Here is a 16,790-nt window from a genome sequence, read left to right as displayed (position 1 = left end):
GCATCACTGGCTGTGCTTCTCAGCGAAACAGAGCTCGACTGTATGAAACATTCTCTATTCAGTTGTCAACACGTTGCATTGCATGCACTACATGCCAATCCTCACTCGTCGCAAAACCTGGGAAGGCAAAATTAAAGGGCAAAAAGAATAATAAATCTCCAGCAGTTTATTTGGTTTCAGACACGTGCCTTTAAGCAGCTGTTGCAACCGGTTTCTCTCATTTTAGAATTGCTTCTGCACTCCTTTTGTCCTGTGTTCAGAACAGAAAGCTTATGTGCTCGGTACCTGCACATGCTGGGGGGCGGGGTTGCAGTATGTGATGTGGTAATTATCAAAGAGCAGAATGTCTGTTTTGTCTTTTATTTAACAGGTTTGGGCCTGAATACCCCTCCAACTCCCACAGAGTCAGATTTCCCCCCATGCTGACTTGGCACCAACTCTGTTTCAATCTCCAGTGAATCCTAGCCGCAAGAACGTCTTTTAAAAGCATTTTGGTTGTATGGTTAGATTTATTTTTAGGTCCCTCTCTGATGAAGAAGCATAAATAATCAATGCTCTCTGAGACTGACCAACACAAAGTGTGATCTATTGGCATCCCAGCACAATTAATGACCTGAATTCACAGACTCAGTGTTACCTGACAATTTAATTACCTTGCACAGAGTTACAGAGTAAGTGGAATAAGAGGAGGCAGCCAAGCTCTTACAAAGAGAGCTTGATACTCAGAAAGAGGATACAATCCTCAGCGGATCACTGGCAATGAAGTTCAACACAGATAATACAAGGTACTGTACTACACATAGGAAACAAGGAGCTGAACAATACCTAGGGGCATTTAAGTTACTCATCGTTGGTAATCATGTCAAACGGTGTTGAGGCAGCAATAAACAAGACAAAAGGTGCCTGGTTCTACTGCCAAATCAGTTCATTTTAGACTCGAAGAACAATTAGATAAAGTGGGGGTTCACTGATCTTGAAAATAAATATCTTTGAGGGAACTTTAGAGGTACCGAAGTTTCTAAATATGATTGAGAAGATAATCCCAGAGCAATCTTTTCAGACACTCCAAGTGGGCACAGCTTCAGGGTTGTAAAGGATAATTTCAGGAGAGCCACCAGTAACTATTTTTACCCTGAAATGGGTTACCAGCTAGGATGGCTGCGGACAGGATGCTGGACTCATTTAAGAAACAGCATGATGATGTAACAAGAGGACAGGAAGGTGGGTATTCTGGAAAGGATGAGATGAAATGGGCAAAGGCTCTTCTTCACGCGAACATTTCTTGTGAAATTATTCATCTTTCCTCCGGGGACACTTACTGAGCTCCATTCTGACCTAATCTGCCACTCGCTGCAGATCTTCATTTGACAGGTGGTGGTGGTTTCCGGTTTCTCCAGGTGTTGGCAGCGATGTGGCTGCACGGCTATGGTGCGGTTTGCATAGACCTGTCGGCAAAGAATCTGCCGGTGCTGCATCCCCAGGCCGCAGGTTTTACTGCACTCCGACCATTCGCCAATGTCCCAACTACCAACAGAGAGAGAGAAGCAAACTGACAATCAAACACATCATAGAGGATAGCCACAGAAGGAATGGGGGGGGAAATAGTGTGTAAAAAAAAGCACAAGTTAGTTTTCTTACAAGGCTGGACAGGCATTGATGTTACAGGCCTCTTCTTCAGAGCTTGGCTTCATACTAGCGTCACACAGACCATCTGAAACCTCCTGGTGGCTGTTTCTGTTCACACAGCGAAAGACTGTGTAACGCGAGCCTGAAACAGCAGTGAGAACCAGCAGTAAGTACCAAACAGACTTATATAAACCAGACGTTTACAAAAAATATACATTGCTTTGTGGCTGAATGCCCCTCAGACGGGTGGAGAATTGCATTTCACTCCTGCTGATTTGAAGCAATCTTTATTTTAACCTGGCGGTTGTGCGTGTTTATATAAATGTTTTAATCCTAGCTGCGACTTTAAAAAAATGTTTAATTTTAGTTTTAAGTCATCATCTGGTGAAGGAGTATTAAAATCTGTGATCCAGGTTTCTCAGATCAGTCTAGGCTTGGTTTCCTTGCATCCCACAGTGTGTGATTTACAGTACTTGTCCTCCCTCAGTCTCTCTACTCCCTTTAATGCTTTTAACCTTCCCATTCTCCTTCATTTTTTCTCTTATTTGACCACCAAAGTGGCTCTCTCTTGGTTCCACTCCCACCTGTCTCAATGACTTCAATACAAAGATATTCAATATATTGGTTCAAGCCCCACATCAGGATTTTGAGCTGACAGTCTAAGTTGACACTTCATTGCAGTGTTGGGGGAATGCTGCATTGTCGGAGGTATCATCCTTCAGATGATTTGTTTAACTGAAGTCCCGTCTGCCTGTTCAGATGGACGTTAAAGGTCCTGCAGAACCATTCAAAAAGAGAAAGGAGTTTTCAAGGCAGTTATCTTACATGAAAGATGCTGCACAAGTGAGCTAATGTTCTTTACCTCTGGACAATAACCTCCCAAATATATATATTTTTTAAAAACAGACATTTACTTCATGACTGTTTGTGGAACATTGCTTTGTACATATTTAATTGCTGCCTTTGCATACAAATTCAGTCACTACACCGTACAAAATATATTGTTTGCAAGGAAAGATGTTTTGATGTGATAAGGTCTTATATCAAATGCAAGCTTAATCTCCTTCAGCCTTATTCTTCTGCCCATGCTCACTGTGCTTTCAACTCTGGTTTGCTTATTCCTCATTACATTTCCACCGTCAGTGGCTGCATTTTTTAGCTACAAGATCCCCACTCTCTTGGACGCCCTCAAAATCCCTTCACCTTGTGCGTTCCTTTGCTTTTAAAACACATCTTTTACTGTGGTTTGGGCCAACACCACCTAGTTTCTACTCAGTCCTTTCTGCTCGGTGTCCTCCATTGCTTTAGTGAAGCTTTACAAGGCGGTTATCTTACGTGAAAGATGCTGCACAAGTAAGCTAATGTTCTTTACCTCTGCCGCAAGTTGCCGAACATTCCGTTGTCCCAACCTGTTTCCAGTTGTATTCTCGGCGAGTTGGTTGCTCTGGGGGAGGACCTCTTCCAGGCTGGAAATGTCCATTCTCATAACCTGGATAGTTCTCTGTGACATCCAATTGGCCGTTCAACGGTTCTCCTTGTAACAAAACGCAAAGTAAAGAATCTAATCAACCCAATAACTTACATTAACCTCCACGTGTAAGGCTAAGGGTATAGATAATGAGATACGCCAGGCTATTTTGATCTGCATTTCCTCCAAAATATGCTCCACACAGCAATGAAGTTTTTTTCCATTTTTAACAGGAGCAATCAAACTAAAATATTATCCCTCAACTGCAGCAAGCAAAAGAACCTGTTTTATTCCCTCCTCAAATGTTCAACCAAGACTGTTTCCTTCTTAGCTTGGCTGTAAAAGTCAAGTGAAATGCACCTGAAGGCAGGTCCTTAAATGGTGGTCAATCATTATTCCCTCCTGGAATTCACAGGGAAGATATGCCTACAACAGGCCAGGCTGCCTTTACCTGAGTGAAGTGCTGTTGTGTAAGCACCCTTTGGCAACATGTGAAGACTTTCAATAAAACTCCAAGTCCAACATAACCGTATTGGCTCATGGAATAGACTGTCTGAAGCGGGTGATTATCCCAGCTGCCCAGGATGCTTCACAAGAACATATAAGAACATAAGAATTGCTAGGCAAAAGAAGACCAAGGTCCATCCTGTTTCGCCTTCCACCATCCCGGCAGTCACTTGCTTACGTCATGTCGCAAACTATAAACTGTATGCCGGTTTATTATTTCCTAACCAAAATCTATCTAATTTCTTCTTGAAAGAATCAACACTTTCTGCTTCCATCGTCTCCCAAGGCAGTATTCCTCACCCAGTACTACAAACCTGCACTTTCCATAAGTTTGCTGGATAGCGAACAAAAGGTGGACTCCAACTGTTTTTTCCCTGCTTAGCCCAGGGCGATGGAAGCAAACTCAGGGCTCTACCGTCAGACCAACGGAGAAAATTAAGTGCTGATCTGGGACCTTCCTGAGGGTCTCGTAGAATTTATAGCGGAGGCAGGCTAATCGACCCATTAAGCCTCTTCTGGTGTTTTTCTTCACATAAACTATATAAGGCTTAGTGTCACTTGGGGAACCCAAGAAAACAAACTATCATTAACATGTTGTTCTCATTTGTTTGCTGTGGAGGCACATGATGATATAATGCAAATCAAAATAAATTAATGCAATCTGTCCTTTGTGTCATTATGTGAAGCCACACAATTTCCCAGAAAAGCTGGGATTTCATGGCCACAACATAGAGAAGCTGAAGAGGCAAATGTTTTATTAACCAACACTCTAGTGAAAATATTCTGTGTGCTCAGGAGGAGGTCATTCAGTACATCAAGCCCGTTCCACTGGTTTATTAGATCTTGCTTTATTAGATCAAGGTCCCTGCAAGCTTCCTGGTGGGCAACACAGCTCACGAAAGGTGTGAGAGCCATCTTCCTGCCCACAACTCAGACACACATCCCTTCCCACTGAGTGATGGTACTACCAGTTAGAGGTGCGGAGTTTGAGCAGCAGCTGAGAGGTTGAATCTTTCAATTTCCACACATTTCCATTTATTGGGTTACTGACTAATTGAATATCTAAGTCCAGATAAATATTAGATACAGTAATTATTGAGGTTCTTCCATTGGCAGCAGGAATCTCCTGCTTCACTCACCCATCACTTTAAGAGGAATGAGTTTTTCACACAAGTGAAAGAAGCTCCGTGATGCTTCACTGATCACGTTAGGTGCTGGAAGGTTTCAGTCTTACCAGGTCTTATGCTGGGAGGTAGCAAAGGGCTGACCACATTAACATTGGGAAGGATGTACTCATATTGAACACCAGGATTGGATTGTTGATAGATCATCTGTGAAAAGAAAAACAAAAGATAAGTCTTCTTCCCCATGTTAGTCTGATAGGAAAGTTTTGGACAGAGTCCTCAAGATCTAGCCTGTCAATTACCTTCATTATTTTGAACTGCTCAATCAAATCACCTTTTAATCTCCACAAATCTAAGGAATATAAATCTCTTATGACAACTAAACCCCTCCATCCTAGGTACTAATCTGGTGAATCATGGAACCATGCTTCAAGGCTGCAAGTATATCACGACAATAATCCAAATGACCAATACTCTGTATAACTGCACTTGCTTAGTGTTACATTCTAGACCTTGTCCTATTGCCTCACTCATTGATTGCTTTCTGCATTTGGAGAACAACAGTAATGTTAAGTAACACACACACTAGAAAAGTCAAAGTAAAATCGTACAAAAACATCCAGGGCTTCATTTGTTGGTCCCTCGGCAGAAAAGGATTCTCCTGCAGTGCTCCTGATCTCATTGGGTCTTTTGTAAGTGAACATGGTGCCTCCACCTTCATATTTGCCAGGACGATCGATGGCCCAGTTGCCGTTGATGACAGATCGTCCAGACCGACATCGCAGGGCTTCAAAAGTAAAGGAGTCAATTGTCAAAACTCTCAGCAAAAGCCCTCTGCAGCAAAGAGTGACAGATATGCGTACGGTGGGAGGGGGAGCAATAGGTAATGCAGTGATTTATACACACTCCCCTCTGGGACCTAGGTTTGAATCTAGCTCAGACCGATGGGGTACAAAGTTTCCTCTGATTCAACAGTGTCTCCCATTAAGTTGGTATTAAATGTTTTTTTTAAATGAGTCTTCAACAGCCCTGCACTCATTGATCTGTGAGAACCACAGGACTGATGTGGGCATAATGCAATCCAGTGTGCAAACACACATCAATATCAACTCTTTTCCAGGATGAAACCATGACTAAATTCTCCATCGATAGGTTTAGATAGTTCTGTGACATAGGAATTTAATTAACCCCAAATTCAGAGCATGAAATATGGTGAGATAACGAGAAATGCAGCTTAATAGACGGAGAGAAACTAAACTCAAGTTTCAGTTAGTAATTCACAGACTCAATTGCCAGCTATCAACACATTAAATGCATTTCAGTCAATACTTCTAATCTGCCTCTTATAAGAAGAAACATTCTTAGAGATCTGCCGTTGTGCAATGAGTACTCACCCAGGTAATTCCTGCTCTTTGCCATTTCAGTTACATTGATTTTTGTTGCTCCTTCGGGGATCTCTATGATTTTGTGATATCCGACACTTGACAGGCTGTCTTTGAAGATACCAGATACAACCTTGCAACTCGTGTTGTCCCCTCCACACATTCCGCATTTATCCACTACTTTGTCAGAGCCCAGGTATTCGTCACAGCCAACGTTCTGTGCGTGTGTGTGTGTGGGGTGGAAGTGGGGGGGGGGCGGGGGGGGAAAGAAAAAAAGAAATTTGCTTGTTACAACATTTAACTTTAGCACCGACTTAACTATGAATCATACTTTAGCTTTGCAGCTTGTAACCCAACTGCCGGAAAGGAACAAGCTAAAACCACTTATTTGTGCTAAGTCACGGTGCAGGTATTCAGTACCAGCCCACCTCATTCCACTGTGCAACCTGTTAAACACTGAGAGAAAAAAAATGCCTCATCCATTTCACAAAGAACCAAAAGATGTTCAACCCCAGCCAGACCTCTTGGGCTATTCGATCTCATCCTTCCTGAATACTCACTCTACCGACTTACAGTATCAAGCTTGAAATAATGGGATTGACAAAGTCTCGACAATGATATGCTCTCTCTCTGCTGTTGCCTATTATCCACAAAGTGAATGTATCCATTATTTACATCTGCCTCTTTGTGAATGAAGAGGGCCTCACACAGGTTCCTGACACTGACAGCCTGACGAGCAGTGTTTTTAAGATCACGCTGAGTGAAGGGAACCCCGTGCAATTTAGGGGTTCGTAATTGTAAGTAGTGTAATTGAATTAATGGAATTTTTTTAAAAAAATTCTAATAACTTGTGAGCGTGTAAATGTGCTGCAATTAACTAATGAAAGCAGCTCAGTCCTGCAACAGCTGGTCCAGACACATGTATCCTTTCTGTAGCACTGACACCCAGTGTTCAAAAGACAACAACAACAACAAAACTACATTTGTATAGCCCATTTCACATCCACAATAGTAGCTTGCGAGTGAGGTTATCAACTCCTGGGGCGACGTGAGAGCTTAGTGTAAGCAATAATATACACTTGAATTTGAAACAAAATTACTCAAAATGCTTTAAAAGATTTACTATAAAACGTAGTGACAGTGTTGTGTGGGCAACCATAACAGCAATTTGCACTCAGCAACATCCCACAAACAGTTCATGAAATGAACGGATTTTTTTTTGACCTAGTGGTCGACAGCCAGGACACCAGGAAAAACTCCCTTCTCCTTTCGAACAGTGCCATGGGATCTTTAATGTCCACTTGAACAAACGGGAACTTGGTTTACATCTCATATTAAAGATGAGAGTAAATAATTACTCTATTGGGGTCGAGGAGTCTGAGAAGGTATTTACACCAAATGTGGTGAACACGATAGTTTGGGAACATAATCAAGGTCCCTATAAATCCAAATTCATTGCATTGCTTTAATCAATTAAATCTCACAAATGTACTTTGAAATTGTAATTGAAAGCTGTAAAAATGTTTATTCCCATTTCACCAACCTTTCCACAGATCCATTTTTAGTGTGTAAATTGTAATGACTTTTTTTAAAATGATTCTTAATGATTCTTAAGGCAACATAATTTAAAAAATCCTTGCATTTGATACAGCGCCTTATCACGTCATTGAGACATCTCAAAAGGCTTCACAGAAGATACTGTAAAACGTGTGTTTTGGGAGTTTTGTGGGTGTGGACTGTGTGTTTTGTGGGCAAAATGTATTGGCTTGATTTTTAATTACATTTTTAATTAAATTTAATGGTTTGATTTTTGATGATTAAATGATGAGTAAATTACTTCCATCGTATCCTTTAACCAACATAACAAACATGAAAACAACCAAAGCAGTCAAATGGCGAATAAGACACAACACAGCAAATTCAGGGCTTTGGGCCACAGCAGGAACCAACACTGCGGGAGAGACTGGCATTTACTGCCTAAAAGGTTGTTCTATGTTCTTCACATAGGCAGGGAACCACAGCACATACTTAGGGAATTGCCTTGCAAACTAAAATTATTTCAATTTAGAACTAAATTAAAGCAATAAATTGCAGTGCAAGTAGCCGCATTTGACGACTTCAATGGCTTCAGCAACAAATAATGTTTCTTTTCAGACAAATTCTTTATTTTTCTTTCATGTCCAGGGAGTGCAGCAATCAGTGCCAAACATCGCATGTTTAAGCAGATCTCCTACCAACCAAGTTTAAACAACCATAGATACATTAAATGTGTCACTGCAGAAGATCTGAACAGATGTCAGTGAAAACCTATAGGTAGACTTAAAACACTTCACACTTACTGATTATCTTGGCTTTGCTCTGACAGAACTTAAGAGCTCTCTCTCTCTCCCTCTGTGAGTTGAATTGCCTTGCGTCTCACCTCAGACGCTAAACAAAATTCTGCACCATTAACACTGAAAATAGGACTTGTGGAATTTCAGCCCCAGGTTGCGGATTGAAATACTTTTCCTAAATCTTGCTTTAAGTCTATTGTTAGAAGAAAAGCAGCTGGAATGTGTGCTACATTGAGCAGCATTTTCCTTCACAGATTCTCTTTTCATTCTGCCAAACCATTTCGCTGAATTTCCTTTTTGAAAACTACATGCAGCTAAATGAAAAAACAGGGAAGTCCATTTGAGCAGCTTGCGAGCATATGTGTTTGAATACGAGTCTATGATTAGGAAACCCACCCACAACCAGCTTGGCATTCAAAGGCTCCGTCACAGAGACACATTTCTCCTTTTACCTATGGCAATTGGAGTGAAGTCAGACAATACGTCCAGTCTCCTGTTGGAAAGGATGCAGTCTGAGTGCAAGAGGTCACAGACTTTCCAAAGTGCTGCTCTATAGGAATGAGAATCATCATTTAGTTTAAATGTCACTCATCGTGATGTATATTCAATTGGCGTGTACGACTTTTACAGATTTCAAATCTCATTCCTGCTGTTTGCCTGATGTTTACATCTCTGAGTCTGGGTTTCTCATTTACAACCTATGTAGGTGTCCTGTACACATCAAGAGTGCAGTCGTTCACTTCCCGCACTCGTTGATCTCAATGCCTTCTTTTAAAAGCATGTATAATATCTAAAAAAAATGTTGGGGGGGTGCGGTTGGGTGTCTGACACATGAGCAAAGCCACCACTGCGCTTAAACCAAGCCAGACAGAGTTGCCACTTACATATGGAAATGCCACCGTGTCTGGATTGGAATGCACACACTCTCCCTAGAGGGATGCACCTTGTTTACCTAATTCCGGAAAGCTTTAGGTATAGGTTGGCAAGAGCTGAGGCTCGGGGACCTCAGAGTATGCGCTAGAGTTTAATCAACTGAAACCGCAAAGCCATTGAGAACACTGTCTGGCTAGAACTTTATAAAGTGCCCCACTTCTATTCCAAAGCTCCATTCCCACTCATTTCAGTACTCTGCTCCACACACACTCCTGGGGCCTCAACCCTATTACTGTGCCCCATCCCCATCTCTCACACTTCTATTTAAATGCACTGCAATTAGGATGCCTTTTTTCATTATAAACTGGACTCCAGTCGTGAAAAGTCTGTGTTAATATATTTAAGTAATAAACACAGAAATTTCAGCTTTTACAAGGCTATAAAAACACTACATAGATCCAGGACCATTATGACACAACGTCCATTTTTGCCTTGCAAATTCAGAGGTTATTTAATAACTTTGCAGGAATAAAACAAAAACAATAAGAAAATCGTCTGTGTGCAACAGAGGCCTTAGAATTACTGTGCAACCCACACATTGACCCTATGATGACCAACCTAAAATGTTAGTGGATTAAAAGTACAATTAATGACAGGGGCTGAGTGCAATTAACGCAGTGAATTAAATTTGCAAACAACGGCAGATTTAGAGATGTAACTAATAATAATAATACTTGAATTCAATATAGCGCCTTTCACATCAGGAAAAGTCTCAAAGTAGCTCACAGGATTTACTGTGGAGTGACTATGTATTTGTAGGTGAACACAGCAGCCCATCTGTCCACAGCAACATCTCACAAACAACCATGATTACAGAAAGTTAAAGATGCAATCACTGGTATTAGTAATGATATGCCCTCTTTGAAAATTGCTATCACAATCTTCTTCTCAAAAAAACTCTCGATCCTGCTAAACTCTCCAGTTATCTTTCCATCTCTAATATCCCCACCCTATCTAAGGTATTAAAATGAAGATAGGTCCTAACAGAGTTTTGAAGGAGGGAGAGGACAAGGGTGAGGGTCTCAGAGATGGAGTTCCAGCAAGCGGGGAAAGAATGGTGAACCCATCAATAACAACAAAAACTTGCACTTATATAGTGGCGGCGTCTCAGAGCACTTAACAATTGTAGAGCCCAAGGCTGAGCCTGGGGGGAGAGGAAAGGTGACCGTAGGCGTGATTGAAAATAAAAGGTCTTCAGGTGCGACCTGAAGATGGTGAAGGAGGGGGTGAGGGGAAGGGATTGAGGGAGAGAGTTCCAAAGTTTTGGGGCGTAGTGACTGAATGCACAGCTACCGATGGTGAAGGGGAGGATTCGGGGGACACGGAAGAGGCCGGACTCAGTAGAGCTGAGGCAGCGGGTACTGCTATGGGGAGAGAGGAGGCTAGAGAGATAGGGGGATACCAAGAGCAACGGATCGGCCACGGGACAAGAAGCAGGCTACAGTTTGCCAAGTGGAGGGAGGTGCCAGGGCAAAAGGTGTCGCCAGGACAATAGGGTCACAGGGGTAGCTAGGAACGTGGTCACGCAGTCATTTGAAAGTGATAAGGATCTTGAATTGAATCTGCTTCAGAAACAGGGAACTGGGGAATGGAGAAGGACACATATCAAGTCCTGAATCAAGCTCAAGTTCTATCAACTGAACGTCAACTTGATTTCTCCATGCCCTACTCGCTGGTCTTCACAGCTCAACTACTCCACAAGCGACAGATCATCCCAACGACTTCAGACTATACCCTTTACCATACCAGGCTCTGTAAACCAATTACCCCATCATCAATAGGATCCAATGGCTCCCTGTTCCTAAACAGATTAACTTTAGGATCGCCATTCTAACTTTAAAACTGGCTCCACACTCTTCCCCACACAACCTCTCTGGTCTCTTGTGTTCCAATTTCCCTGCCCATTCCCTCTAGTCTGCTAACTCAAACCTGCTCAATATTCCTGCCCCAAATGGCCCTCTATCAGAGACCAAGCTTTCAGACAGTCTGCCCTCTCTTTCTGGAACTCTCTCCATTAATCCCTCCACCTTACACTGTGGTTTTGGTCATTTCCCTTCTACTATCGCACACCCTGTTCGAGCCCCAACTCCATCTCTATGAAGCACTTTAGGGTATTTTCCTCTGTGAAAGATGCTATATAAAAGGTTGTTGATACACTAAATAATGGCAGTGAATTGGAGGTACAATTAATTCATTGCAAAGCTAGAGGTGCAATTCAGGGTAGATAGCTGGAAGTGTAATAAGTGACAGAGCTTGGGGTGTAATGAATATTTGTTTGTTAATGTATGTAATTATTGGCAAAGTTTAGAGGAAGCCTAATTAACCGCAGAGTTCAAGCTGCAATTATGAGTCGGTGGGGGTGAAAGTAATAGGGATTGTGGGCACCTAACTAGTGCTGGTTGGTTAATGGAATTAATGACAGCAAGTTAGACGTTTAATTTCGATCAGTGGGGGTGTAGCTATCAGCAGTCTAACTCAATGATATCCATTACACCCTAACTCCCCCAAAATACAAGCAGACAGCCAGAGGTGTAAATAATTATAGCTAACTCACTAATAATTATCTCTAACTCTCAGATACTATTTACACCTCTCACCCACTGAGTTCGGAGTGAGTTAAAGGTGTAATTAATGGAAGCGAGGTAGAGGTGTAATTAACAGCAGAGTGCAAGTTAGTATGGTTGGTACAAAAGGCTTAGTTGAAAATCAATAGCAGAGTTAATTTTGATCCATGTACCAAATTGCAAAGGCTTCAGGAAGCTTCTGAGCCAAAAAAAAATAATATTCTGGGTTTGGGGAACTGATCAGATAACTGCAGATTTCTCATTGCTGATGAACAAAGAAGAACCAAGTAAAAGCATGAAGTGAAATACTCACAACTCACTAAGTCCTTCCAACAAAAGAGAATGGGATTGATTAGCTAGGAATCCAAAGTTTGAGCTGAGTGTCAAATAGCCAAACGTAAATGCGTACTGTCCCAAGTCTCGGTCATGTTTTTGAAAGATGCAGCACTTTCCTGCAGACCATCCAGAGAAAACTAAGGATGAGCTAATGAACGTATATCAGCGTGGCAATATAACTGGAGTTGAGTTTTGCTTCCCTTGAACAACGATGGAGTTTCCAGTAACCTCACTCGACATGCAAGCCAACCCAGCTATAATACATGTGGACAATTTTGACACTGACTGACTGGCTTCCTGCGCATAGCATGCAGGTGCAAAAGGCCTCCTGGTATCGCAGCATGCCACTAAAAATGCTAGAAATTAAAAGTGAGCCACGTTAATTTCTCATTTGATCTCAACTTCCAGAAACCCCACGCTTCCATCCCCTCACTTAAGCTTCTTCTTCAATGCGTCCAGCATCCTGGCCTCAACCACTTATCCTGGCAATCCCACTGCAGGTTAAATACCCTGTGTAAAGAATTATAGATTAACCAAAAAGTTGTGATACCATTATAATGTCTAAGAAGTCTTAAAGAAATTATGATTTTTTAATATAGTGGGGTAGCTGAAAAATAAGACTTTTTGGTCACTCTGTATTTCTTGGTGTCTATCCTGAAATTTGCACTTTACAACCCTTGCTTTGCTATCATATCTGTTCAATTATCGAATGATTATGTCTTTCTTATGTTTTTCAATTCATCATGAAATAACTTAGTCTAGTATACCCCGTCTAGTTCAGTTCTCAAATCTGACTTGGTCAACTGAGAGTTAAACCCTGCTGCAAAGCTAGTTATTTGTCAGCTTTTAAAAGCCAGTTTGTCATGCGATCTCGTCTTTTACGAAAAGTGCAAGCGTCATTGATTTAATATTACATTCCCAGATATTCAAAGAATCATCTGTAAACCATTAAGCAACATTCTGGAGATTGTTCAGAATCTTTAGCTTCCAAAAGGGATGGACACATTAGAGGTGTGTATATAACCTTCGATCTTACAAGGTGTAATGGTGGATGTGGGGTGTGGGGGAGTAGATGGGGGGGTATAAATTGGGTGCGGGTTTGAAGATGGGAGTGAATATGGCCCCTCAAAAACATTCCTTTGCAATCCCAAATATAACCAGAGAAAATGCAGTATGTGCAAAATTGTGCACAATCTGAAAGAAGCATGTGTGAGTATGTACCCAGTGTGGACTGCAGCAGTATGGATTCATGAACAGTTTGAAGGTTAGTTCCTGTTATGTAAGTGAAACATCCTGCTTCAATATTGAATGTGAATCAACATCCTTCCCTAGACTCCACCCTGCAGTAGGCAAAGCTGTGATGTTTAGCCCCAAAACCCAAATTTGTTTACCCCTCCAGCATTCAATAAAACATCATCTACCGCGTTGACAAACTCTATGGCCTGACTGATGCTTATGAGCACACCATTCATTCTGGGGGAGAACATAAAACATTTCAGCAGTAAATCCAATGCAATTGACAATTTGTGAAGGGCAACTTTTCAGCTGGATTTTATTTGCTTCATCTCTGCGCCTAGAAGTGAGTTAATAGGAAGCATAATAGGAATTTTTCTTTCTGGTAGCTGCCAGAAGTATCCCATGCCAGGAGCAAAAGGTCGCAAAAAATGAGTACTTCCTTTGCATCTCTCTCACTCTCTCTGTGTCTCCCTCACACCCTGTATAGTGTCTCTCTCACACCCAAGGGAAAAGGTATCGGGTAGAAATCTTTATCTGGAAGCTCATCAACCTTTATTAATTACCAAGCAATAACTCCCGACTGCAAGGCTTGGCTCTTTCCCAGAAAATCAGTTTAAGGAAAAAACCACAAGCAGATGAGATGGTCGCAGTACAGATGCAAGCGCTTGCTGTGTACTGTCCCAAGTCTCGGTCATGTTTTTGAAAATTGCAGCACTTTCCTGCAGACTTGTCGAACGCTGGCAACACTGAATCAGTACAGGCAGACGTCTTCATGACTGTGAACCTGTCAGCGGTTCCTCCTCTTGTGCTATTGCTCAGGCCGAGTGAAAACATATGAAAGCTCGAACATGCTGCTGAGCTATTTAGTGTTTCACCACTGTGACGAACTATCCTTGCTAGTGCAACCACTAAACAGGGTGAAAATACTCCTGCAAAGTAAAGTAGCTTTGAATAAGAAACTTCCAGAGACGATGTCCTGGTAAACTTTTAACTGCATCAGCGAAACACTGCTTGCTCCCTGGTTTCCATATCACCAGAGTATTCCTTGTTTTACTGACCCAACCCACTTCCTGCTGTGCCCTTTCATCAGTTGGCTAATTGTGAATGAGTTTAACAACCTCATATTAATGTGATCAGCATCACACTGATAGGTAATGGGGTTAATGGAAAGCAATGGAATGCTGGCTTCATTCCAGTTAATCGGGGATTAGCAACATGAACAATTCTGGAGATTTTGAGGATGGGTTTATACTGTTTTGGGTTTAACTGTTACCCACCAATCACACAGACATATGAGTCTCGATGTTGTCCCAAAAAGGCACGCTTGCACGCATAAGCAGACACATACATGCACATTCACATGCAACCATACAAGCACACGACACACATGTACTCACACATGTGTACCCTCAGACATCTACATTATTTACCACTGTTATAGACAGCACTTATGTCAGAATTCACAATCACAGAGGGAGCATGGTTAACTGCAAAGAGGACTATCAGCACATTAAGGAAGACATAGATTAGTAGTTTGGGCAAACAGATGGCAGAAAAAGGATGAGGTAATACAATTTGGGAGAAGCAATAGGAGTGGCAACTAAATTAGACAAACGTTTAAAAGGAGTGGAAGAGCAGAGAGATCTAGAGGTTAATACACAAATCACCAAAAGTAGGAGGCCAAGTTGACAAAAATGGGTTTCTCTCCCCTCTCACCACAAAAAAAAGCTAAAGGGATTCTTGGTTTTATTATCATCAGAGGCACAGGATACAAGAGAGAGACTACAGAGGGGAAGTTGAGACTTCTTTTCCTCCGTGCTTTTGGTCATCTTTCCTCTCTCCCTCCCTCAGTTTACCCGCAACCAGTACCCCCACTCCCCCCCACCCCCCGCTCCCCTCTCCCCCCCCAGCTGAGTCAACAAAGTGAAGAGTTTGAGCCATCCTCTCAATTTCAAAGGTGCTACGTAAATTGCTTCTGTTATCATTTTCGCTAAAACAAGGGAGATTAGGAGATCTTAAAGAGGTATTCAAAACTGCAAAGGGTTTTAATACAATAAATAGTGAGGAATTACTTTTGCTGGTCAGTGAATAAAGCGCAAGAATTCAAGCTCATTACCAAAAAAAAGCAAGTTAGATTTTTTTTTAAACACAGATAGTTATTAGGATATGGATGTCTGACCAAAAACAGTAGGGGCGGGAACGAGTGTGGGAGAAAGGTACAGATGTGCAACTGGATCTGTGAGAAGCAGCACAGGCACCTTGGACTCAAAGGCCTCCTTCTGTGCTATCACGGTATATCTGCCGGCACACTCTCACAGCCGTGCTCTGGCACACTCACACAATAACAACTCGCATTTATGTAGCGTGCTTCACACGGGATAGCGTCCTGAAGCGCTTCACAGAGGCGGAGTCTGACAATGAGCCAAGGGGGAGAGGGAGGAAGGAGGTGGCCATAAGCACCATCAAAAGACGCACGCGCTCTCGTATTCTGGTACACACACACACACACCAGTGTGCCAGCACACCTGTTCAGATTGAAACAAACACATGTGGCCATACAGATGTGCATACACACACACACACATATATATATGCAATTACTCCTGTCAGCAAACACTGCCCACATAACACCCAGTATATTATTTATCATCTGTAATTTTGTGAAAGCCCCAAGAGGATGTGTGTTACTAATTGCACGAGTGCTTAATATTCCCCTCATCACTGGACAGCCTTCGCGTTAAGTGTACAGCACAAAGCAAAAAGCACCACAATGCAAAATATACCCTGTGAAAACACTGCACACATCTGCACTAAACTACTGCCCGGACATTCAGTCTCTCACTGCCGATGAAAGTTCAGCCTTTGCACTAACCTGCAGCACTGTGTGCTCTGAAACACGAAGCCTCCTTAACAAGTGGCTCAGGCAAATCATAGCCCCCCTGAAATTAGCCAACTTTGCAAACACAGCNCCCCCCCCCCCACCTCTCCCTCCCTGCCTTTCCAGGGCAGTGGAATCAATTAATTCCCCCCTCCAACCCCATCCCATCCACCAACACTCAAAAGAAAAAAAAAAGTGCATCACTTTCTCTCCTTTTGTCTTTTCCCTGCCTCTGAGTGTGATCAACTCCTGTTTAAATAAGCAATAAACAAAACAAGTGTTAAGACGAGCAGTCACTGATCCAGACAGCAAAAGCCCTGACACAGTCCTGGAGTTAACTGGACCTGAGCCAAAGCTCTGTATGGGCAGGAAGACTGTGCCCCTGAGCCCTGCATTAAAGTCG

The 16,790-nt window shown here is 42.2% G+C and overlaps 1 protein-coding gene across 1 annotated transcript in view; it reads right to left on the bottom strand.

Moving 5' to 3' along the window:
* Nucleotides 1-16,790, bottom strand: part of LOC103189571 (thrombospondin type-1 domain-containing protein 4) — a 50,558-nt gene that overhangs the window by 6,901 nt on the left and 26,867 nt on the right. Inside the window, exons 7-12 of the mRNA XM_042343139.1 lie at nt 6,120-6,324; nt 5,337-5,512; nt 4,836-4,932; nt 2,999-3,160; nt 1,639-1,768; nt 1,320-1,524 (exon numbers count right to left, since the gene is read on the bottom strand). Of these exons, the coding sequence (XP_042199073.1) occupies nt 1,320-1,524; nt 1,639-1,768; nt 2,999-3,160; nt 4,836-4,932; nt 5,337-5,512; nt 6,120-6,324 (975 nt within the window). The remainder of the gene's footprint in view (nt 1-1,319; nt 1,525-1,638; nt 1,769-2,998; nt 3,161-4,835; nt 4,933-5,336; nt 5,513-6,119; nt 6,325-16,790) is intronic.

The sequence above is a fragment of the Callorhinchus milii genome, unplaced genomic scaffold (genome assembly GCF_018977255.1).
Source record: "Callorhinchus milii isolate IMCB2004 unplaced genomic scaffold, IMCB_Cmil_1.0 Scaffold22, whole genome shotgun sequence".
In the NCBI taxonomy this organism is placed as follows: domain Eukaryota; kingdom Metazoa; phylum Chordata; class Chondrichthyes; order Chimaeriformes; family Callorhinchidae; genus Callorhinchus; species Callorhinchus milii.
Note: the sequence above shows the minus strand (reverse complement) of the source record. Positions and strands in the feature narration are given on the sequence as shown.